The sequence below is a fragment of the Biomphalaria glabrata genome, chromosome 5 (genome assembly GCF_947242115.1).
Source record: "Biomphalaria glabrata chromosome 5, xgBioGlab47.1, whole genome shotgun sequence".
In the NCBI taxonomy this organism is placed as follows: Eukaryota; Metazoa; Mollusca; class Gastropoda; family Planorbidae; genus Biomphalaria; species Biomphalaria glabrata.
In genome coordinates this window covers 20,950,904-20,973,963 of record NC_074715.1, presented here as the reverse complement: position 1 = coordinate 20,973,963, position 23,060 = coordinate 20,950,904, and the positions used below count along the sequence as shown (strand labels likewise).

The following is a 23,060-nucleotide window of genomic DNA, read 5'->3' as shown; positions in this document are numbered from 1 at the left end:
CAAGTTGTCAACATACTTAACAACAAAACACTAAACAGATCACACATCAAAACAATGTTTTTCTTTAATGTTTTTCTTTTCATTAAACAGATTTTAAATAGATTTAGTTTTAAATAGTCATACTACAAATACTACCACAGCCATTTCACCAAGTTGTATTCTTAGTTCATTATTTCTGTTCACAAAGACGAACACAAACTGGGAGATCTACAGGGAATGGTAACAACAAAGATGGTGATTGCACTGGCTAACAGAACAAGTCCAGGTGAAAACACTCACGCAGTTTCAAATGTTCAATGTGTTGTTTTTTTCAATATAAAGAATGAAACTCAATTCACTTTTGGTTAGCTCATTTCAGACCACCCCAATATGAAATGTTCTTAGAAAGTCACCCTGTAGTATGATGCTGAAAAGTTTGAGAACCATTTATATGACTGAACATATGATAATGAGGCTTATAATAAACAATATTACATAAACAATACCTTGTCCCCATCTAACCTCCCAACAAAATGTGACAGTTTCACATAATGGAGAACAAAAAAACAATTTAAAAAAAAAGCACTTTTCATAATACACTCAAAATAATGGTTCTGGACATCCAAACCTTCAGTGTTTTGATTCTTAGAGTATTTCTAGAGCTCAAAACAAATGTCACAACTACACATGCTCTGTTGTATACAAGGAATAAATGCTCATGACAAGTAAAATGCTGAGATTTCTAAACTACAATTCAATGGCTCAATACAAGCACAGGAAGTTCCCAGAGTATCTGCCCTACAGAGTTTTGGTTATTCTCACAGATTAAGTTGCAAACAATCATCACAGTGTAACATGAGGCCAACCCACCGCATGGCTCTAATAACAAATAATACATTAGTTTCAATCCTTCAACCAGCGTGCAGAAGTTTATTGTACAGATAACACAACAGTTTTAGAATACAGTTTTAGAATAACTTAGACATACACATTGTAAATACAATTTGCTGTATAATACCTTGATATAAAATATAAAGAGTTTAATAAATAAGTTTTAAGGGAAGAAACATTTAAGGAGGATGGCTTTATTTATATATATATATATATATATATATATATATACATAATAACAGAACATTTTCACACAAATTCATTTCTCAGAAAGCTAAATTCAATTTTTTTTTTTTGATCTTGATGTTTTTTAATTCTTTTTAACTTTAACGGGGGCAGATTGCACTGGGTGACACTGAAATCAAAGAGCTTTTTTTTTTTTAAGAATTGATGGTAGCTTAGAATTCTAACAAAATGTCACCAGTGAAGTGTTAAAGGTACTTTCAGCTATAATCCAGTGCCATGCATATCAACACTGACTTGAATCAAAGACTGAAAGAACTGCTGTCTTTGGGGCTATTCTATTGTAGGCTAAGTCTAATCATATTGTGCAATAGTGCTGACGAGAAACCTAAGGAATACTTAAGCTTTAAAAAAAAAAAAAGATTTGGATAGATTTATCAGAAAAAAAAACGATGGAAAGAAAAAAAATCTTGATTGTTTTGTTTCTAACAAAGGAAACTGACATTTTTTAGTCACATTGAAGATGAGTAGTCATTAGAAAAAAGGAAATTGAGATGGGGATATAATTTACACTTTATTAAAAGTCTTCTTTAGATTGTTCTCTTTCGTGTGGAAATAAGCTGATGAGATCAAATCTGGACTAGGAGTTTCTAATGTGTCAGCGATGAGCACATGGAGATGTACTACCTGAAGTCAAAGAGTACTAAAAATTTAACTATTGACAAAGTGAAAGCAAATTAAGAGGCAAAAGTATTTCAAGTTAGCTCAAAGCGCTATTGAGAAGACTAGTATGGTGCTTCATTAGAAAAAGGTTTTTATTGATATTAAATCTGTTTCTATTTAAATATTCCTATACTTTGACTATCAAAAGTCATTTTTAAAGGTACACTGGAGGGAGCAGAAAGAAAGGGTTGTCCAAAGAAAAGCTGGCTGGATAATATAAAAGAATGGACTGCCCTCTCAATATCCTGCTAAGAACAGCTGCTGACCAGGAAAAGAGGAGAGATTTAGTTATGGCAATTGTCACAGTACCCCTATGACAAAAGTCAAGAGACAGACATGAGAGAGAGATATTTTGATATTCACAAAATGTCCTACTATAGAGAGTTGATGGATATCAATGAGTGAATGCAAGATTTCCTTCATGTCTTCTGGTTCAACAATAAGAACAAAAAATTTATTGGAAAACTTTGTGGGGATGGCCCAGGTGACCACCAACCCTAGTGACGTCTCAGCCAACTACTGACCATAATGAACACACTGTATAGTATATCAACTTATGTGTTAACAAAACAAGCAATAGCCCTTGGTTGGTAGAATTGGTACTGTTATTAGTAACCAGTCAACTTTTTATTAATCATATCAAAATTTCTGTAACACTCATACTAAGAGACATAAAAATGTGGAGGTTCTTACATGAGTTACAGGTCTTTAAAAACAAGAATCTTGAAGAATAAAACATGCATGAACAAAAATGCTGTGAACAAAATTGACAAAAAAAAAAAACAACAGAAAAGATGTCTCACTTGGCAAGATGTTTTAGTCATTTCAACAAAATACAAATTAGGAAATAGATGGTAAGAAATATTTATTTCTATACTCCAAGTTAAAAGTAAAATCTGTGGACTTAGAATGACACAAAATTGAATTCTGGAGTAAGTCTAACAAAAAATGTTTAAATACATATCACATGGTGGACATATTGAAGAGTTTTTCAGTCCACAATATTAAATACTAGCTCCATCACAATGCCTTCTTCTGACGCCTGGTGAACTATTGGGACAAGGAACGTATCCAGGTTGTTGATCATGGCTGCTGGCAGAGATCGCCCTTTTGATCCTATTTCATAACCAACCTGAATGAAAGGAACAAATTGATATACACCATAAAAGAAAGCCATCAAGATTCATATTTGTTCTAGCAATGAACTTAGTGTCTATTTAATGTACATTGAACTACTGTCTAGGTAATAATGTTTAAGACAGAAACAAAAAATCCTAATAAATATCTGTATTAAACCACTTTTTTTTTTAACTTACTTAAAAGAGCTCATTCAAATTATGAAAAGAAAAAAACACCACCCTTTTATTTTTTTTTTTAATAGTTAGAAATCAGAATTGAATAGATCTGTATTAAACTGAGGTTCAATATCACATGTATAGAAATGAAACAATCATAGATTATATCTCTATATATAGACAAGTCCCCTAGTTCAGTTTAAAAAAAAACTTCCATATACTTTTACTGAGTAGAAATGTTGTCACCATTCATGAAGACAATTGGTTTGATTCATCGTTTTCAACAAAAAAAATTGTAATTTTAAGTTGAAAGGTGAGTTAAGAAAAATGACTTACAGAATCTCGAGTCAGGTTCACTCGAAGACCCAATTTGACTTGACCTTCTTTCTTGAGCTCATCTAAATGTTTCACTAATGCTGTGCAACAGGCCTGAGCTATATCCTCTGTCAGTCTGCTCAAATCCAGAGGGTCAAAGTGACTAGAACTTGATTCTTGGTGCTGCAAAAAGTAAACCCGTGTCCACCGAATAGCCAAGGTCTCTCCAAGGAAGTCAGACTGTGACTTGACACTGACACTTTCAACACCTTCAAGTGACATGCCATCAATGTAACTTTTAACACTGAAATAAATACAAGATAGTTTCATAGTCATATTTTGTTGGTACTCATTTGATAATTAAGTTAATGGCCAATGTCAATAAATCAGGGCCAGCCTTAGATAATTGGAGGCCTTAGGTGAAGTGAATTTGGTGGACCCCAAATGAAATAGAAAAATATAAACTAAACAACGAAAAAATAAAATTCCACAAAGTTATGCAATTTATTTAAAACCTAGTGTACTATAAGAAAAAAATTGGCACAAGTTTCTTTATTTCTTCTCTAAAAATTTTGTACTGATGCTTTGTGAGGCACCCACCAATTAGATGCCCTAGGAGGCTACCTAGTTAGCCTATCCCTAAGGCTGGCCCTGCAATAATGATTTGAAATTTATACAAAAATAGGATAAAACTATGTTATAACTGTATAAATATTAGATACTTTATAGGGAGAGAAAATTTAAAAGATGAAAAGAATTATTTTTATTTTCCCAACAAACACTAATAGCATAAATACAGCAATCACGTTAGAACACTCTAAGAAGAATAGTCAAAGTGTATTATTGTGAGGTTCCTTTCAGGAATTAGTGGTCCATGGAGGGTGTAGATTTTGTGTTTCGGTGGCCATAAAAAAAAACAACTAAAATTCTCTTTCAATTAGTAGAATTTTTTTATATAAACCAGACCTGCCTACCAAAAAAAGTCCAAATGCGTAACACTTACGGTCAAAATGCGTATTTTGGCACCAGAATGCGTAACACTTACGTGATCCTCTATTTTGTCATAGATATCTATATATATCTATATATATACATATATATATATGTAATATTAGATGTCATGATTAGATCTACAATCTAAATCTAGATCAATAGAGTTGATTTCTAGACTAGATCTGGATCTATGTCTATATAATGAATATAATCTACTCTAGATCTGGGCTCAAAAGTGTTACCGATGCCGTGGATCCGCTAGATCCAAACTTTCGTAGGCCTATCTTCATACTTGACCTATTCTATACTAAGACTAAGAATCTAGTCTAGATCTAGACTAGATGGTAGTAAATGTTATCGATCTAGATCTAGTCAATCTAAATCATACTAGATCTAGATCTATAACTAGTTTGTAGGGTAATGTAGAGAATCATAACGTAATGACTAGCTAGACTCGAGCTAGATCTATCCCTGTATAACAAGTTATCTAGATTCTAGATCTAGAATCCAGATCTAGATCTAGACTAGATATCTACAATGTCACTCAATGTGTTTTGAATCGATAGCTCTTCGATTTTTTTTCTATACAAATGAATACGAGAATCAGGAATGCACCAACATAATTAATTTCTACTCATGAACTTACAAAAAAAAAAGTCACGTTGGTGTATCAGCTAACTGACGGTACCAACCTGGTACCAGCCCGCCACTCCCTCACTCACGCGTTCTTCATTTCTAGACATCTAATTGCTATTAAGTACCAATCAACGTATAGATCTGGGCACATTGTGTTCACCCCACCTTTTCTGTTTCGCCCCTCTCCCCACAGGTGGGCTTAGCGTGACCTCCGTGACCGCTTGTAAGCTAGTCTAGAGAGGAGAAAAAAAAAAGCATACAAAATGCGTAACGCGACGGGTTAAATGCGTATTTGCGTACTGGCGGTCATTTTTGGGAGATTTTGCGTAACGAATACGCATTTTGCGTAACGGTAGGCAGGTCTGATAAACCTTAATGCAATTTTAATTTTTAAATTATTTCATTAATGAGGGATGATAGTTATTAACTTAATAGTTAAGAGATACTGGTTTACCATGAAAAAAGATAAGTTTTATTTTAAGTTTCTGATTATAGTAAATAATTGGCTTTTTTTTCCTCAGTGTAAAGAAAAATTTGAGTCTCATTTTTGTTACTCATCTACTTCTTTTTGTAATTATTTATATACTTTGAGGAATGAGCTGGCTACCCTTAGCAGCTTGCAGTGATACATACTGGCAGGTAATGTTGTATTGGATAATCAGGGGGAACTGATGCAATGGCAACATTGTTCCGACCATAGCTAGTTTGCTATGTAGTCACATGTGAAAAAGCTTTGTCTTAGGGCTAATGTGTTGCGCTAGATTGTTTATGTCAATAAGAAAAAATAAATATCTTACTAGTGGTGATTCACAACCATTTATAATTTGCAATTTGCGCGCTCTACTTACTAAGAAATCCTGTGTGCCAAAGCATTTTATTTTTCAAGTTGGCTAGAGGGAATGAATCTAGTCCAATCCCTTATAAATATGAATACCAATATTTCTCTAAGTGTGATTATTCTCACTAGACAAGATGAATTTTTTTGTAAAGTAACATTCACAACATTGTATAAGCTGGAAGCTTTAAAATAAATTTGAAAGTGTAAATGTTAGTTTGAATAGTGAGCTATTTTTAAAACAGGTAAAGAACAAAGTCAAAGTTGTTTTCTGATGATAAATACTTTGCTCTACCCACAATAAATATCAATGGAACTCATATCATAATAATGAATTACCCAAAATTGAAGTTTTTGTCATTTTCTGTCCATCGTAGCTCAACTATTTCCTCTGCTGATGTGGACTCCAGTGGTCCACACTGGATGGTGTAGTTGGTCATCTCTTTCATGGCTTCCTTGATGCTGACTATAGCCTCTGGTAGCACCTGCACCATGAGGCCATCTTCTACAATGCTAGATTTAGCACGCAGCCCTGTGCTAGTTTTCAGTGCTCCATTGAAAACAACGAAACTAGCACCAGTCTCTGAATGGGAAAAAATATTTTTAAATACATTTACAGATTCTGTTTTAACAGCTTCATTTCATGGCTATGAACTATTCCCCTTGACCTAGTTTATTACATCCTTTAACAGTTCAAACTTTTTTTAAATGTCATATAAACTTTTATTTTTAAATTAATAATATTTGAAATTTAAAACAATAATTTTTCAGTAGATCAATGTTTTTAGACCTTGTCTAGAATATCAAAATATAATTAGCACCTAAACGTGGCTTGTTCTGAATGTTAATAGCTTGAGTTTGATAGCTGCCATCTTCATTCTGTATGCACACTAAATGAGAGTCTGCTTCAGAACTAAAGGAGGAGCCAAGAGCCATCACATGCTCATTACTGTTTCTCACAACCTTCATTACCTTAAGAAAATACAATGTCACCAAGTGTTATTACCTTAAGAAAAACAAAGTCATCAAGTGTCATTACCTTAGGAAAATATTATGCTATTAGGTGTTATCACCTTAGGAAAATACAATGCTATCCATCTTAAATTTTACAAGCGGGCACAAAGCAAAGATAATAAGTTTTGAGGACTACAACTGTCAGCCAAAGAAGTTTGAATGTACTGTCAGCCAAAGAAGTTTGAATGTAATCAGATAAAAAAATGAAACTGAAGTAAAGGATGTTCCTCTTAGACTTATCCAAGGGACTTTATTCTTAATGACTACTACAAACAACAATGTAAAAAGTGGGAGGGAACTAAAAATGAAATAATTCTAAAAAAAGATTTGTCTAAATAAACATCAAAAAACAAACTAAAATTATTTTTTTTATATTATCATGGTCTACACCCCTCATTTGATCAAACTTTTATTATCACCATGTAAAGGTCTAGATCGCAAGGTCTGAAAGGGGAAACTTTACTTTTTTTTTTACAGGTCTGTCACCTCATTTAATCAAACTCTTACAAAGTGATGCACCTGGCTTGTCAAATGCTAAATTACAACATAATTACAAGAGTCCATCTGTTTATGATCCATAAATAATAAATGAAGCAAAAGACAAAGATGGAGTCCTTCTTGAACTACCTGTAATGCCCCTGCCCTAGCCTTTTAGTGTCCAACCTTCCTACTGCTCCTTGACTCAGTGACTTCCTAGCTCAACACTAAAGGTTAAAATCAATCATTTCATAATAATTTCTTCCTAATATCACTCTCTCTTTCTCCCACTTGTTTAATTCTAATGCCAACTTCATGATAACAACAGACATGCCTACCCCCAAGACCCAGAATGTGGAACACTCAGGTTGAAAATGTGGAATTTTGGGCCCCAATGTGGAACATACGCGGGTTTACGTTTGTCAGCCATACTGTAGGCATTATAAATAAAACTTCAATTATATTACTTTAACAACAATACTAGTTTGCTTCTTATAAATTAGATGTAATTAGTATAATTAAAAGTAAGAAAACCTTTAATTCATAATTTTGTCCTTTGTTTGAAATCAATAGTTCTAACTCCTATATGATGAATTATAACCAAAATGTATTCTAATGACCTAGAGTCTAGACTCAAATGTTACTATTTTTATTTGTTACTACTAGATCTAAATCTAATGACTAGATCTAGATTATTCTAGATCTACTTGATTATCTATCCTTTTCTAGGGCTCTACTCTAGTCACTCTAGATGCTGTCTCTAGTTCTAGATCTAAAATACATAATTTAAGAGTCTACTAGGTTACTAGACTAGTACTAGTCTAGATCTACATCTAATAAGTCCTCTAAGTCCTAAGTCTAAGAACACAGATTATAATAATTATATTATAGTTATAGATCTAGATCTAAATATTTATGTCTAGATCTATAGACTTATTGAGAACTAAATTTATTACATAATGTGCAATAATGATACATATAAATGATCTAGAATCTAGAGATCTATCCCCTTCTAAGTCTATTTCTAGATAGATCTAGATTTAGTATTGACATCTAGTTATCTAGATTCTAGTCTAAGTGCTAGTTCTACTTCTAAAAAAAGTCACTATGTAAATAAATTAAAAATGTAATTATTTTAATTAGTAGATCTAGATCTATAGCCTTATTTACTCAAATAATTTAGGCCTTAGCCTTACTGTGTCTAAGTTAATTAATTACATTTTAGAATCTACGTCTAGTCAGTCTAGATCTAGATCTTTAATAACGTATTTTGTTAAAAATCCTTTTCTTAGATTTTACTTAGAAACCAGTTCAGTTGTGTTACTCAAATCTAGATCTATACTAACTATATGAAACTATCTATAAAGACTAGATCTAGATCTATATCTACTCAAAAACTAGAATAGACTAAAATTCACTAAAAATATAGATCTAGTCGGTATACTAGACTAGATCTAGTACTAGTAGTAGAGCCATTGTCGGGAAAAGAAAGGGATTTAAATGGAAAATTTGGCTTATTAACTTATTAGCACTTACTAGATTCTAAGATTAGATCTAGACTAGTATCTAGACCTAGACTACTAGATCAGTAGATCTAGCTGCTAGCTCAACCATATCTTCGTAAATTTAGGACTCGCCGGGTCCGGGAGATAAAATGTAAACAATAAACACAGACCTATATATATTTTAGTTTGCATTCAGTATTTTCATTTCGCACTATTAATAAATAATGAAAAAACGGCGATTTTTTTTTGTGTGTCGGAATTCAGACTTGGCGGAACAAAAAATCGTGAATGCGGAACGGCGGAACATGTGAGCTTTTTTTATGATTTTGCGGGACGGTTCCGCATAATGCGGGACTGTAGGCATGTCTGTAACAAATGTTTCCCAAATCTACTGGAGAAAAAAACAAACTGTTCTACAAATAAAAACTACATAATTTGGACTCTAAAAATGTAAACATACACCAACCTCTTGAAAAGCATTATTAAATGAACATATATTATTTGTCTTAGACATTCGCCTCAAAAAGTCAGGCCATAAAACAGGTGTGCTAAAATGTCCTGCTTCGTTTTCAGAAGCTGATATTTTCCTTTTTCAAAAGCATTGGATATCTAACTCACCGAATCATTTAATCTACTGTTATGTCTTTAAGCAGGAACAAAGAAGCCAATAATGTAATGAACCAAAAGAAATGTGACTAACAGATCAATAAAAACTAAATTATTTTTCTAGAGCCAATCTTTAGCTTTAGTAGTTACTCACTTCATACATTGTCCCTTCTACGCACCATTCAAATCATTTTACAATGGTAATGGTTAATAGCTTCAACTCTTTTATAATAATGTTCCTTTTACATTAATATAAACTCCTAAAGCATCACTCAAGAGGTATATACATTAAAAAAAAAAAAAAAACACTTTCTCCAGTTTAAAAAGAAAAGTGTTAAATTGTATATTTAAAAAAAACTAAAAAGCTTACTTCATTATATCTGTTTCTGGGAAAGTTGATTACAGTTTTCTTGTCCTCCATTTTTATAGTTACACCTGGTATGTGGCTTAACATGTACTGGTAGTTACGAAAATCTGCCAGAAGGTTGATAATGGTGTGACCTATTTCAAAGAACACTGGCTTCCTGTTTCTGACGCCTACCAAAGGGCAAGGATAATCTTGAAAAAAAAAGAAAAAAAAAACACCTCCACATTACTTATTGTGAGTTATTAAGAATCATAAAACAAAATTTAAAGGAAAAAAATAATAAAGATAAGCCGCATTATTATAAGCTACTTTGGTTTATTTGCTAAACTAAATTTAAAAAAACAAACACACCACCTAATTATTTTAGAGCAAAGCCCTAGTAAAGGATAACTTTATATTAAGCAGGAGATACATTGAAGCGATCTGACTATTAAGAATAATCCATGACAGCATGAATAGCTAGATAAGTCAGTTTATATGTTTAAAAGCTACATAAGTTGGCATGTGAAATAAAAATGCAACACTTACATCTATACTCTGCACCTAGTCGAAGCATCAACCTGATAGGGAACACTTTAGCCCAGGGCACCTCCCACTTCTGTAACAAGATTCCAAACAAATATGGTGGCTCTGGTAAAGACAGTTTGCTTAAGCACTGAAATGTTGGCCGCAAGTACAAGAAGCCACCATGATCACGACTTCCAAGGAAGTTTGAATGACAAATAGAGTGACCCATGTCTTGAACAGTAAACCCTAGAGAAAAAAAAATGTACTATAAAAATGTATATTAGGTGAGCTTTATTATAATGAAGTTCAACAGATGTCTTAAAAAATAGTATTCCAATCCAATTAGCAACAAACCAATCAGAAACCACTCTGCCACCTTTCAAGGGGGCTCAAGTTCATAGCCTAACTTGAGCTGAATAAAGACAGCACGAAAAACTTCATCTAAATAACCCCTTCCCACAAGTACACAAAAGAGATTGGACCATAGCACACTGGGCATGCTATAAGCATTAAAGATGTATTATACAAAAGTAATTTTAAAAAAAAAAGTATTACTGGTGAACTTAACATCTTATGAAATGATATCAAAATATCTAATTACAACAGAATGCCATGACACCCTCATTAACCATAGGCCACAGAAACAGATGACCTTTACATCATCTGCCCTACAGACCACAAAGTCTGAAAGGGGAACTTAACTTTCTTTACAAAAGTATGTATATAACATAACAACACTAAAAAAAAAAATAATATGTCCATCTCTGACCTTTAAGAGCTTCCTCATACACATTGTGGAAGTGGACAAAAATGTCTCTTGGTGGGGACACAGAGCCATTCATCTCTTCCTCTGTCAGTTCCAGCAGAACAATTAATTCACTCTGACCAGCAGTGCACATCCCTCGTGTCACAAAGAACCAACAAACTCGATTTACACAACAGTCCACTAGAAAATGAAAGAGTTGTAACCCTTTAAAGCAGTGTGAACTAGGTCTCTCTAGCAAACATTCAGAATAGTAACACATTATCTTCTATAAATAGCACAACCCTCAGCCCTTAGGCCATATTAGTTGATGACTCATACAATGTAATCAAGACATAATAAATTGAAATAATAAAAAGAACTTACGATTGACAATTTTAACTCCAACAGACAAATTTTTATTGACAGCAAAGTAAATAAATGGGCCACCTTCAGCTGAAAATGTAAACAAACAAAATAGAATAACAACCATTGCTGCACGAGTAGAAAGAATTCAGTTGTGAATTAGACAAAAACAATGTTACCTTTAAAATCATCAGTGTAGTCTATTTGATTGATAGATTCATCATGCTCAACATAGCCTTGAAAAACAATGAAGTCAAACAAATGAAAAAGCTATTAAAATGCTGCTAAACTAATTCAGTGAATGTACTTATAAAAATAAAGCTCTAGCCCTAACCATACCAGTATCTCCTGTCACCATGTATATGGGAGGCAATCCTGTCTCTGGCAACAAACATGGGCTTCGATACAGACTGTCATCTTTGATTTTACGAGCTGGTGGGGAGCCTGGAAAGAGAATGGAAAAGATTTCTTTAAAGCAACATCATATATAGCAATTAACTAGAAACAGCAAAGCCTCATAAGCAGTTTACAATATGATATTTTTAAGGGTCAAAGTAATGCATTTCTAACTAGAGCAGTCAAAGTTAGTACCAAAATGTATGGACTTTACTCAAATAGTAAGTATCCAATATGTATTCTTTTATTGTGACTTAAGGGGTTTAATTATATATTTTTTTTTTATAAATGTGTATGCTACAGGGGTCAAGAGCTCAACTCAGTGAGACAAAAGCTATGTACTACCACTACTGGATTCTACAGCACTGGATATCGCTATCTATTCTATACTGTATTGTAATTTATATGCTAGAAAAAAAAAAAAAAAAAGCTTTACCATCATCAATCAAAAGCTCTGTGAATATATTACTACTCACCTTGGTGTTGAGATGGTCCTTGTTTTCTAGACCCTCGAGCTGAACGCCTTGGCCTAGTCTGCTCTGGGCCATCCAACTCAGTTAGGTCCCCGCCAGGCCTAATGCCATCAGAAAACATCACCTGTTTGGGCTCACCAGAACGACGGTGACTACCTAAAACAAAAAAGAAACATTCAAACTGAATGATTGTAAATTGTATTACCGTTTCGTTATTATATAAGAAGAAAATTATTGATAAAAAAAACTGTGTTAGTTAGAAAGTCTTGTTAAAATCTGACTTTCCAAAAGTTTGTGTACGCAGCAGCACACAAAAAATTTAAACAAAACAGAAAAACTACAACAAATTGTAAAGTTTATTTTAGTTTAAGAAGAAATCACAATAGTACACACAATGCTTAAGTTGTCTACAGGCTTATAAAGCACTAAAACTGTCTAGTTAAACAATATTAGTCCATGCAAACAAATTATAAATTCAGACTTATTATTATACTATGTTTAGATCAAGAAAAAAACTGGATCATTGTGAAAGTGGAAAGTTTCCATTTTGAAGCCAAAAAGATTTTTTCAAATCCCATTTTCTTTTAATCACTAAGTAATTAAGCCAATGGATTCTAAGGTAATCTGTCTACAATAAAAAAGAAAAAAAAAAGTTACAATTTAAAAAATAAATGTATAACAATTTTAAAAGAAAATCTGGGTCTTTGACTGACCTGAAGGTTTAAGAACACCAGTTGGTACCATAACAACCGGGGGGCTTGCATGGTTGCTGGCCTGCTGGTTGGGTGGCACTTTTGAGCAGTACTCATTAGGGTTGTTGGGATTGGGACTACGAGGATTGACGCCTGGGGCTGCAGAGGTAAGCATGGGAGAGCAAAACAAAATTTACTGGCTGTTTCTCAAGCAAGTCAATGGTCACAAACAAAAGTCAAAGGTTATTTCAAGCAATCAAGCTCCTCTTTTGAACAAAAAAAGTAAAGCATAGTTACAGTTCTCTAAATAAAATTATTGCAGATGTTTTTGTAGTAAATTAACATTCATCCATTGAATCATAATATATATATATATATATATATATAGTTATAGAGAAACAAGGCGAAATAAAATGCTATGCACAGAGAGTAGTGACTGAATTTTAAAAAACTGCAACTATCAATCATGCTGACAAAATTATCATGCACTTGTAAACTAGTTTAGTATTCTAACTAAATCATCCATTGCTCTTAAAAAAAATACAAAGTTTTTCTAACAATGCAGTTCTATATTATTAATAATTGACGAAACATCCATTAAATATTGACACATAGTGAAGTTTTACACACACAAAATGAACGCTGAAGAGCCTGAAGTCGATTTCATCACTAAATAAAATTAATTGAACCTTTCCGTAACTGTTAACCCAACAAATGCCAATGGAACAAGAAATCAAAAGGAGCTGGATTGGACTTACAATGCAAAGAAAAAAACAAAATATTGCAAAACAGGCTCTGGACTGGAACCCACAAGGGAAGAGAAAGGCTGGAAGACCAAAGCAAACAGGGAGGAGATCAACAGATTAAGAAGCAAAGACAGTAAGATAGACATGGACCAAACTGAGGGCAATGGCCCATAACAGAGACCAATGGTGAAGTACTGTTGTGGCACAGTGCTACACTGTAAGTCAAAAGGACGAAGTCAAAGTAAGTCAATTTTCCCCAATTATTCAACTATTACAAGCTGACAGAATATGCTCAGAAACAGGGAAAAACTAGCTGCTATCAGACCTGGGCATTTCAAAGAACTAATAAGTAGGCTACATCACAGCTACAATATTCAGTAAACATTAACACTGCATAAAATTAGACATGAACGAAACATTTGACTAAAAAAATGTTTTAGCCCAAAACTGACAATGAGAACAAAATAAGCCTAAGAGGATTTTTTTTTCAATTAAAGGAACTAAAGAATAACAGAAATGAAAGAAGGCAAAGGCTTAGGTTTATTAATCAGAACACAAACAGAATATACACACATACAAATCTGATTAAAATATCAGCAAGATATGAAGATTAAAGGTTAATATTAAGAGACACTAAAATGTTTTACAGTATGTTGAGCTTTAAATACCTAAGAGTCCAATTATTAATGAGTCGCAAAACCAGAAAAATGAAACAAGACAAAAAGGGCCATTACCAAGTTTCATTCCCCTTCAAGCTAAAAAAAATAATGTATGCAAAACAAAAACTAATGTAGGCTTAACTGAATATTATTGTTTTAGGAGCATGTCACCAAAAAAAATGAGTTAATACTACTTAGTGGCATATATGTTGGGATGAGTCTAATCTCTAAGTGAACTGACCAGAGGTCAATTGCAAGTGACACTCAACACAAACACGAGCTTCTTTGTTTTCCATGTAGGGCAGTAGTGCCTTTTGACTACAGCATGTCGAACACAAAACCTGTAAAGCAGAGCATTTTAATATTAGAGTGGTGACACTGAAATGAATTGCAGAAAATAAATGTGCAAACTACTAAGATTTAGTAAAACTTTAGTATGGCTGACAGACCAGTTTTTATATCAAGGCACTATTATAGTAGAGAAATAAAGATGTAGATACTTTAATGAAGGTCAGAGATTAAAAAAAACCTGAAACCATGGAAAAATTAATTTTAAAGGAAAAAAAGGAAATAGGCTTTCTTTCTCTGATAAAACTAAAGGGGAAAAAAATAATAAACCTGATATTTTTAAGAAATCTTCAATTTCAAATTGCTTTGGAACTTACAATAAATTGCAACAATGAATGAAATGTAATGTAAATTGTATGAATGCACAAAAAATATAACACTAATCTAATGAATCAAAAACACAATTAAAACTTAGTCTCCCAGTTAGTAATGAGATAAGTTGCCAACTTATCAATCCTTTCATGGGACATTAGAAATTACCACACAAATATAACTCATTGTTTTTTTTTTTATTCATTATTTAAGTAAGTCACCTTTCCACAAGCCCTACAATGGTGTCTTCTTTTCCATATGGTGAACTTGACTCGACACAACATGCATTCTGGAGCATCAGAATCTGGTATCCAAAATGGGGCCTGCTGTCCCAAATTACTGCTAAGTGTCTGTGAGTGTGATGTGATGTCAATAGTTCCTTCTTCTTCTACAGCCTGTGCACTGGCGCTGACAGAGTTCAATTCGTCGCTGTCAGGAATAGCGATTGCTTCATTGTGTTCACCTGAACTTGGGGATGGTTCATCTGAAAAATAACGCTAACGCTCTTACAATAAGGCCATATCATAAACTACCTGGAGCTGATTATAATCAGTAGAGTATGACCTGAAATAACCTCTATGTTCCTGCCACCTTATTTTTCTAAAAAAAAAAAAATGCATGAATGGCATTAACAATATATTTTTTTAAAAAATTACCCTGTTAATTCAATATTCCTACTAAAAGTCTCTATTAAGGAATTTGATTGACCCCTGTTTGAAGGTTATCACTGAATGAAAGCAAAGCACATGAGGTTTCACATTTTCACCATAACCACACACACACACAGACTGATTTGTACAGCAACTGACCAAAGATGCCCACATAACTGACTAATTACAGAGCTAACTATTGTCAAACCATGAGCTGTCTACTACAGACATGCCAGAAAAATAAATCATTTGTTATATTGGATGTCCATGTCAAATTCTGAATAAAAAGTTTTAAGATAAATTTCTTTTAAAGGTCTTCAGCTATCTGGCCAAAATGAACTAGCATGATGGTTAAGCTATGTGTAAAGGAAACTAAACTATCTCAGCAAATAAAATGTTTTTAAAATAAACTTGAAAGCCACATTTTAATGGCTGGACAAGGCCTGGAAAGGGAAAACTTCTAACATAGCCAGGGAAGGGGAATAATATGCTTAAAAAAAGAGAAAAACAAGAAATCTCACAAAGGTGTCCTTTTTTGAAGATAAGCCTTTCAAGCACAAAAACTTAAACAGCCCAAAAGGAAAACAGCATGTAAGTCATGGTCTTCATCTACACAAACATGGATACATGAATACACTAGTGTATAATAAAACACTAAGTATATTTGCACATTAAATACAATTGTGCACAGGCAGTTATTTAATTTCACATCTGATGCTATTATGGTAACTGACTGAAAATAATATATATATATATATATGAATTATAGGATAATTAAAGGTTATTAACAATGGACCTCATTCACCAAAATGAACTGTCTCGTGATAACCATTGATAAAACAAAAAAACTGTCAAGTGATAACTATTGTTGATTCCAATTAGGTCATAAGTTGTATAGAAGAGATCTAGGGAAGCTCGAAGTTGATTGTTAATGATTGGTGAATGAGGCCCATTACTTTTAAAAAATGTTTATTTAATTATATTTTTATTATATTATTTATATTATTATATTAATTGGTCTTCTAAATAAAAAATGTGCCTCTATAAATGAATGATAAAAGTAGACTTTTAAAATCTCTTATCGAACATAGAATTAAAGTTAAATTTGCTCTTTGGATTTACCTTCCCTATCACTGCCATTGTAATTCTGCTCCATGTTAAATTCAGGTTTTCTAATATTCAAAGATGTTGGCCTCTTTGTTTTTTGACTGTTGCTTACATGCTCTTGAGATGAATCAGACAGATTTTCTGTGCTAGAACCATTTGGGGATGAGGAAAAGTTATGAATGATGGGGTTGCCATCAGTATTTTCTTTATAACTTGTTTGGTCAAACTCACCATTAAGCTGATGTGATATGGTCACATCAGGAAAGTAGGAAGGGCTCTGAGCATCCAAGTGATGCTGGTGACAAGTTTCACCAGAGCTTGGTTCATCCACTGAGACGGGCACAGACGGCCTGTCCAGAGTCACCTTTGAGAGTCCCAATAAACTGTTGGGTCTGCTCTTTTTTAAAAGAGATGGATCTTTTGGCCTGGCACCAAGTCCCATACTGAGACTGTCGTTGCTGTTGCTTGTCAGGGAAGATGCAGGACTCAAAGAGTTAGAATCCTGAGCTTTTTCATCCATACTGAGAGCATGTCCAGAAGTTTCAGAGTTTTGAGTAACATCTGGTTGATTCAGACTAGAAAAATGTAATCTTTCAGTTTCTAAGAAAACTTTGCCTTTGTTAGAGGGGACACTCTCAGAAATATTATTCAAAATTTTTTCTATTTCAAATCTCCCTCTAAGCAAATTTTCTCCAACTGTGCAGTTAAGAGAATTACTTTTAACACAGTTTTCCAAAATGTGCTCTAGTTCCATTTTACCCCTCATAATAGAATTAAACACAGATTGCCGTACAGTATCAGAACTAGGAAGCTGATCTTCCGCTGTTTCTACATGTTGAAGAGTTGCCTCCTCTGGTACATACAAACCAATATCTGCCACAATATCAGGGTTCTGGAGATGGGAAGCCACAACATCAGATTCTGCTACATCAGCGCAGAACCTTTTTGGCATGTTTTGGGAATAAGAAAGGGAATAATGATCCTCAGTCTGTTCAGCATCATTCAGTTCTTCGGCCAGACTGCGTGTCTGACTTTCTTGACTGTGATTTAAATCACTCTGTATATCTGGAACCTGTGAGGCTTCAAGAGATAGTTCTGAGGTATTTACATTCGTTTGACTACCAGAATATGCTTTAGTAGAATCACTGTTCTTTAAAACATCTGTATCCATATCCTTTAGATACATGTCTACATCACAGTCTTCCAAGTCTTCATCTTCAACAGGATCATGAAAGCTGATTATCTGTTCTAAACTTCTTCCCCCACTTGTTTCTAGGGTGGAAGAAATTTCAGTGCCAGCTGGCAAAGCTGTAGTGTTGACAATTTCTCCGAGAGTGTTAGTACTTTGATCTTCACAAGCTACAGCTGCAGAGTTAAATGGCTGTTCATCAGCAAGCGAGTTGTTATTAGAAACAAGGTTCATAGTATCCATGCTTGCATAGATGGGACTGTGATTTTGTTCTGATTCAACCTTGACTTCATTCAACACAGTAGTATCCCCATGACCATCAACAATGATATCAGATTTGGGAAAAGGAGAAGACATGAGCTCATGTTCACTGGCTGGCGACAGAGCATCAGTTTGTACCTCTATGGGCTGATAAGCAATAGTTCCTTTCCTCTCTGTACTATTGGCTATCCCTCGCCGATCTGGTGCCTTGGCAGAGGGGTACACTGTGTTCACATTCTCACTATTAGTTGACCCAACGCGGGTCAGGTTGGTCACTATTTCACTATTAGACTTTTTCACATCTATTGATCGATCATAACCATTGAATGACATAGATTCATTCTGGTAATCTGTTATAAAGCCCAATTTGTTGTGAGAAAAACTATCATAGGGATCATCATATGCCACATTTGTTGGCTCCCTTGCAGACCTCCTTTCTATGGTGTAACCACCATAAGAAGGGTACTTGCTAGGATTTAGTGAATTCCAGTCACTGTCTTCATGTCTCTCTAAAAACTCTATGTATCCACTAGGTTTGAGTTCTTGTCCAGGAACAATAGATAAGGCTTGCTTCTCTGAAAAAAAAAATTAGATGGTGTTAAGCTCCAATCAAGACTTATAATACATAAGCAAGTCCGCTCAGCTGCTCGGCTTTTCAGTTGCTCTTTAAAGAATTGGATAACGCTTCAGTAAGCCTTTAAAATGTTTATTTACAGGGGAAAATGGTTGTCAAATCTTCTCTCAATGTCACTATTGTCAATCCTTCTAGCGTCTCTAAACATGTTGTATTTCCTGTCTAATTCTATCTACTCTTCTTGTCCCGAGATTAATACATTAACTATGTATCCTAACAATAGTAGTAATAATTGCAGGGCAGTATTAAAAATGTGGGTGTGATATGGAACTTTTCTTGGACATATAATAAGAGTAAAAACTGAAGATCTTACAAAAATTATTTAATAAGTAAAGCTCAATTATTATTATCATGCAAGATAAGTGCTGAACAGTCAAGTTTGGGTTGGTAATGTTAATTTTTTTAGGAAAAAGATTTTTTTAATCGCATCTGTATAGTGCTACTTTCATGCTTATAGCATACTCAATGTGCTATGGTCCAATCTCATTTGTGGGCCAGTAGGAGGAGAGGGTATCTGGAAGAAGTTTTCAATGCTTCCGTTAGGTGCTCAGCAAGCATAAACTTAGTCGGAGCATTGAACTCAAGCTACCAATGATAGGTAGCCAAGCAGGTTTTGCCTCCTACTCAAAAAAAAAAAAATAATATCACACTAAGTAATAGAAATTTGAATAATGAGAGAAACTTAATATAGTTGATAGTGTTGAAAAGGGTGACTGAAAGTAGCAATTAATTCATTAATTAAAAATTTAAGTTCCCCTTTCAGACCTAGCGATCTATAGGGCAGATGATGTAAAGGTCATCTGTTTCTGTGACCCACAGTTAATGAGGGTGCCATGTGGCCAGCACATGACCAACTGCCTTTACCTTCCCCAACTAATGTCAGGTACCTTTAGAGCTGGGTGGACGCCAAAATATCCCAAAATTTTAAAATCCCAGTCTTCGAACCTGGGACTCTGATTCGGAAGCCAAGAACTTTACCGCTCAACCACCACACCTCCTAATTCATTAATTGCTTTACAGAATTAAACAAATGTCTTGGAACTTTTACATAAAGAAATAATTCTTGACAGTTGAATGAAAAAAAAAAAATACCTTCTTCTTCAAATTCATCTAAGACTTTGTCCAGATCAACAAAATCCATGATTTTATCTTTCCTATAAGGAGAAAAAGTTTTCAGAATAAGAAACCACACACATCTAGTTAGTAATAGATCTAGTATTTCTAAAAAATCATAATGTTTAATTAATAATAATTAATGTTTTTAATTTCTGCCATCACTATGTCACCATTTTGTCCACACCGCTCTAACATTTCTTGTAGTTCAAGACCTGATTTGTTTCTTTCCTTCAATATTTACATTCTAAACAAGTAGAGTTCATAAATGAAATCAGCTTTATGAGCTAGAAATATACTACTAATACTAGATCTAATTTCTTATTTAATAAGCAGATCTATCGTCTACGAAACTCTGAACTTTTAACCTGGGAGGGGGGGGGGGGGGTCTTGTCCAGCTTAGCCAGCGACAAGCTCTCCTTTCACTTGTTTCATTGCGATCGATATTAGGTCAAAATGTCAAACAAAAAAAACAAAAAAAAAAAAAACACAACTTTCTAACTGTTAAACATACAGAGATAGTCAATTGATACACCATTTCATTGGAAAGTTCTGTTCAAAAACTTTAATGATGTACAAACGAGATTTTTTTTTTCAAAGATAAACTTTTTATTTCACCTCCCTAATATTACTCTAGATCAAGATCATCTAGATTAGTAGATAGATGATGATTCTTTTATCTATCTACTAGTACAGAGACTATAATATAATATCTAATCTAGAATCTAGATTCTAGTCCATAATTAAATTATTAAAAAAAATAATAATAAAGTCTAGATATTGAGATCTAAATACTTTAATTTGATAGAATATATCTAATAATCATAAATTAAAATAGTCTCTAGAGACTGTCATTACTGTCTAGCTAGCTGCTAGACCTACAGCCTACAGTTAGGCTACATACGGCTACAGTGTACTTTAGTCTGGATAACTAAAACTAAAACATTATATTTTTATAATTTATATTTATATTATTTTTATTAATTTAGATTTAAATCTAGATTCTAGATCTAGGTCTATGTCATTGTCTAGTCTACTATCTTTAATCTTAGTCTTACTAGTCTTAGACTTTTTTAGTAGACTTAGAGTTAGAGACTATCTTTATAGAGACTATTCTAGACATAGGTCCTAGATCTACATCTAGATTCTAGAATACTAATTCTACTTAGACTATAAGTTAAATGCAAATTACAGTAAGTAAGACTTGTAAGTACTAGAACTATCAGTATCATCAGTATCAGATAGTAAGATATTTAGTATTAAAGTTAATTAAAGTTAGTATTAGTATCATCTATTCTATATTCTAATTCTATGATCTATCATTCTAAATATATGATCATGATGATCTGATGATGATCTAGAGTATCATCCAGACTAAGTAAGTCTGTCTAAGTCACTAAGTACTAGATCTAACTCTAGACTAGTAATACTATAACTACCTAGTCAAGTCTACTATACTCTATAGTATATATCTAGTTAGTTAAGTTAGTACTGTTACACTGTTAGTGACTGTTACTGTACTATCCAGTATCTGTAGTAAAGTAATAAGTAAGTATAAGACTATTAAGACTAAGCACGAGATTCTAAGTCGTCTTAAGACTTAGACTTAAGTCTTAAAGGGAAACTCCGATAGTTTTTCAAATTTTAGTTATTGACTTATTTAAATTCTGCGTAAAAAGTTGTAATAGTAAACATTATATGATTTTTTATTTAAATGCTCGGAAAATTTTATATTTAATAAATTAGACAGAAAATTCTTCACGCCCCCCAAAAAACGGGGTTCTGCGAGATTTTGTTTTAAGTTATTTCATGCGTCACTTCCGTAAACAATACTGAAAGAGAAACTTGATTTAACCAATCGTATCGCTTCATTCTTACAGTAGCTGTTAGGCTTAGTGACGGCTTAGTCCAGAGCTATGATACAGTTATATATATAAACATGTATAGATAGATCTAAAAGCATTAGGATAACCAACTCGAGAAAAAAAAGTAACATTTTCATCTAAGCCTCTCCCTATCCCAAGAAGTAAATAGATCGTGTGTCTGAATGATTCGAACAAGCTGGTCAGTGTAAGGCTAGTCAAGACTACGTGTAGTCGGTCATGACAAGACAACCAAGCGATAGTGTTTGTTGTGTGTTGAGTGGTCTGGTGAGAAAATACACACTGCCGTGATTAGTCAAGCATGTAAATCTACTTTTAATACGCATTTTTTCTTTGCTTACAAGATCCTAGATCTAACTGCATAGACAAAGAATAGATATATTTCTTTTACGAGAATGTAAACTTTGCTGTATGGTCTCCTGTTATACAATAAGTCAATAATTAAAACACCTTTGTGACGTCACATAGAAACCCGGTGAATGTCTGAATGTTTTGGATGCGCAGGAAAATGACGTTGGAAAAACATCAATTACTAAGTCACTAAGTTATTATTTCAAATTAAAAAAAAAGAAGAATATATTCATTATCTGTAAATCAAAACACATATTTAATATGATATTATATCAAAAATTGTCAAAACCATCGGAGTTTCCCTTTAAGTTAAGTAGTACTAAGTCTAGATACTACTATACTACTATACATACTGAATACTGTCTATACTTATGACTTATAATTATATAGATCTAGATCTAATATATATCTGAACTAGTATTACTAGACTAGTAATCATCTTCTTTTTTGAAGTAACGTCTGTATTATATTTATATAAGATAAGATAAGAGACTAAGACTTAGAGTAGAGTAATCAGTGAGTAATGTACCTTCTTTTTTCTGCAAAAGTACATAATGATCGATTTAGGTTTTAAAATAACATTATACTGTCTAGATCTATTAAGATGTAGATTCTATTTACATAACGTAATAATTACATCTAACTAGAAGTAGATCTAGTTCTAGAACTAGTTAGCCATTTTGATCTTAACACTCTCTCGCCACCTAGTGGAAAATAAACTTTTTGATGCATAGATCTATACGAAAATAAAATAATTATTTCGCATTTTTTATTTCTTATTAATTAAATAAATACATTTCTGATGCGATATC

General features: G+C 33.3%; 1 protein-coding gene across 3 annotated transcripts; it reads right to left on the bottom strand.

The window, feature by feature from the left end:
* Positions 1-44: 44 nt before the first annotated feature.
* Positions 45-22,945, bottom strand: LOC106052190 (zinc finger FYVE domain-containing protein 9-like). 3 transcript variants are annotated; one of them, XM_056030980.1, is made up of 17 exons: positions 22,778-22,945; positions 19,994-20,055; positions 16,833-18,842; positions 15,282-15,544; positions 14,642-14,741; positions 13,017-13,154; positions 12,307-12,459; positions 11,774-11,878; positions 11,614-11,670; positions 11,456-11,524; positions 11,096-11,272; positions 10,348-10,572; positions 9,823-10,010; positions 6,672-6,822; positions 6,190-6,433; positions 3,408-3,690; positions 45-2,908 (listed from the first exon to the last, which is right to left on the bottom strand). In XM_056030980.1, exons 2-17 carry the CDS (start codon positions 20,040-20,042, stop codon positions 2,768-2,770), a joined length of 4,353 nt encoding a protein of 1,450 aa, XP_055886955.1. In that variant the 5' UTR covers positions 20,043-20,055; positions 22,778-22,945; the 3' UTR covers positions 45-2,767. The 3 variants fall into 3 exon arrangements, with proteins under 3 accessions (XP_055886955.1, XP_055886957.1, XP_055886956.1); XM_056030982.1 differs by having other exon boundaries at positions 17,049-18,842; XM_056030981.1 differs by lacking the exon at positions 13,017-13,154.
* Positions 22,946-23,060: the final 115 nt, after the last annotated feature.

Excerpts from the sequence above, each read along its gene's own strand:
- LOC106052190 (XM_056030980.1), bottom strand. The coding sequence starts at position 20,042 with ATGGATTTTGTTGATCTGGACAAAGTCTTAGATGAATTTGAAGAAGAA. Across the intron at positions 13,155-14,641 it reads TCACTTGCAATTGACCTCTG|CCCCAGGCGTCAATCCTCGT; the intron begins GTCAGTTCACTT and ends TTACCTCTGCAG. Across the intron at positions 10,011-10,347 it reads ACTAGGTGCAGAGTATAGAT|ATTATCCTTGCCCTTTGGTA; the intron begins GTAAGTGTTGCA and ends TTTTTTTTCAAG.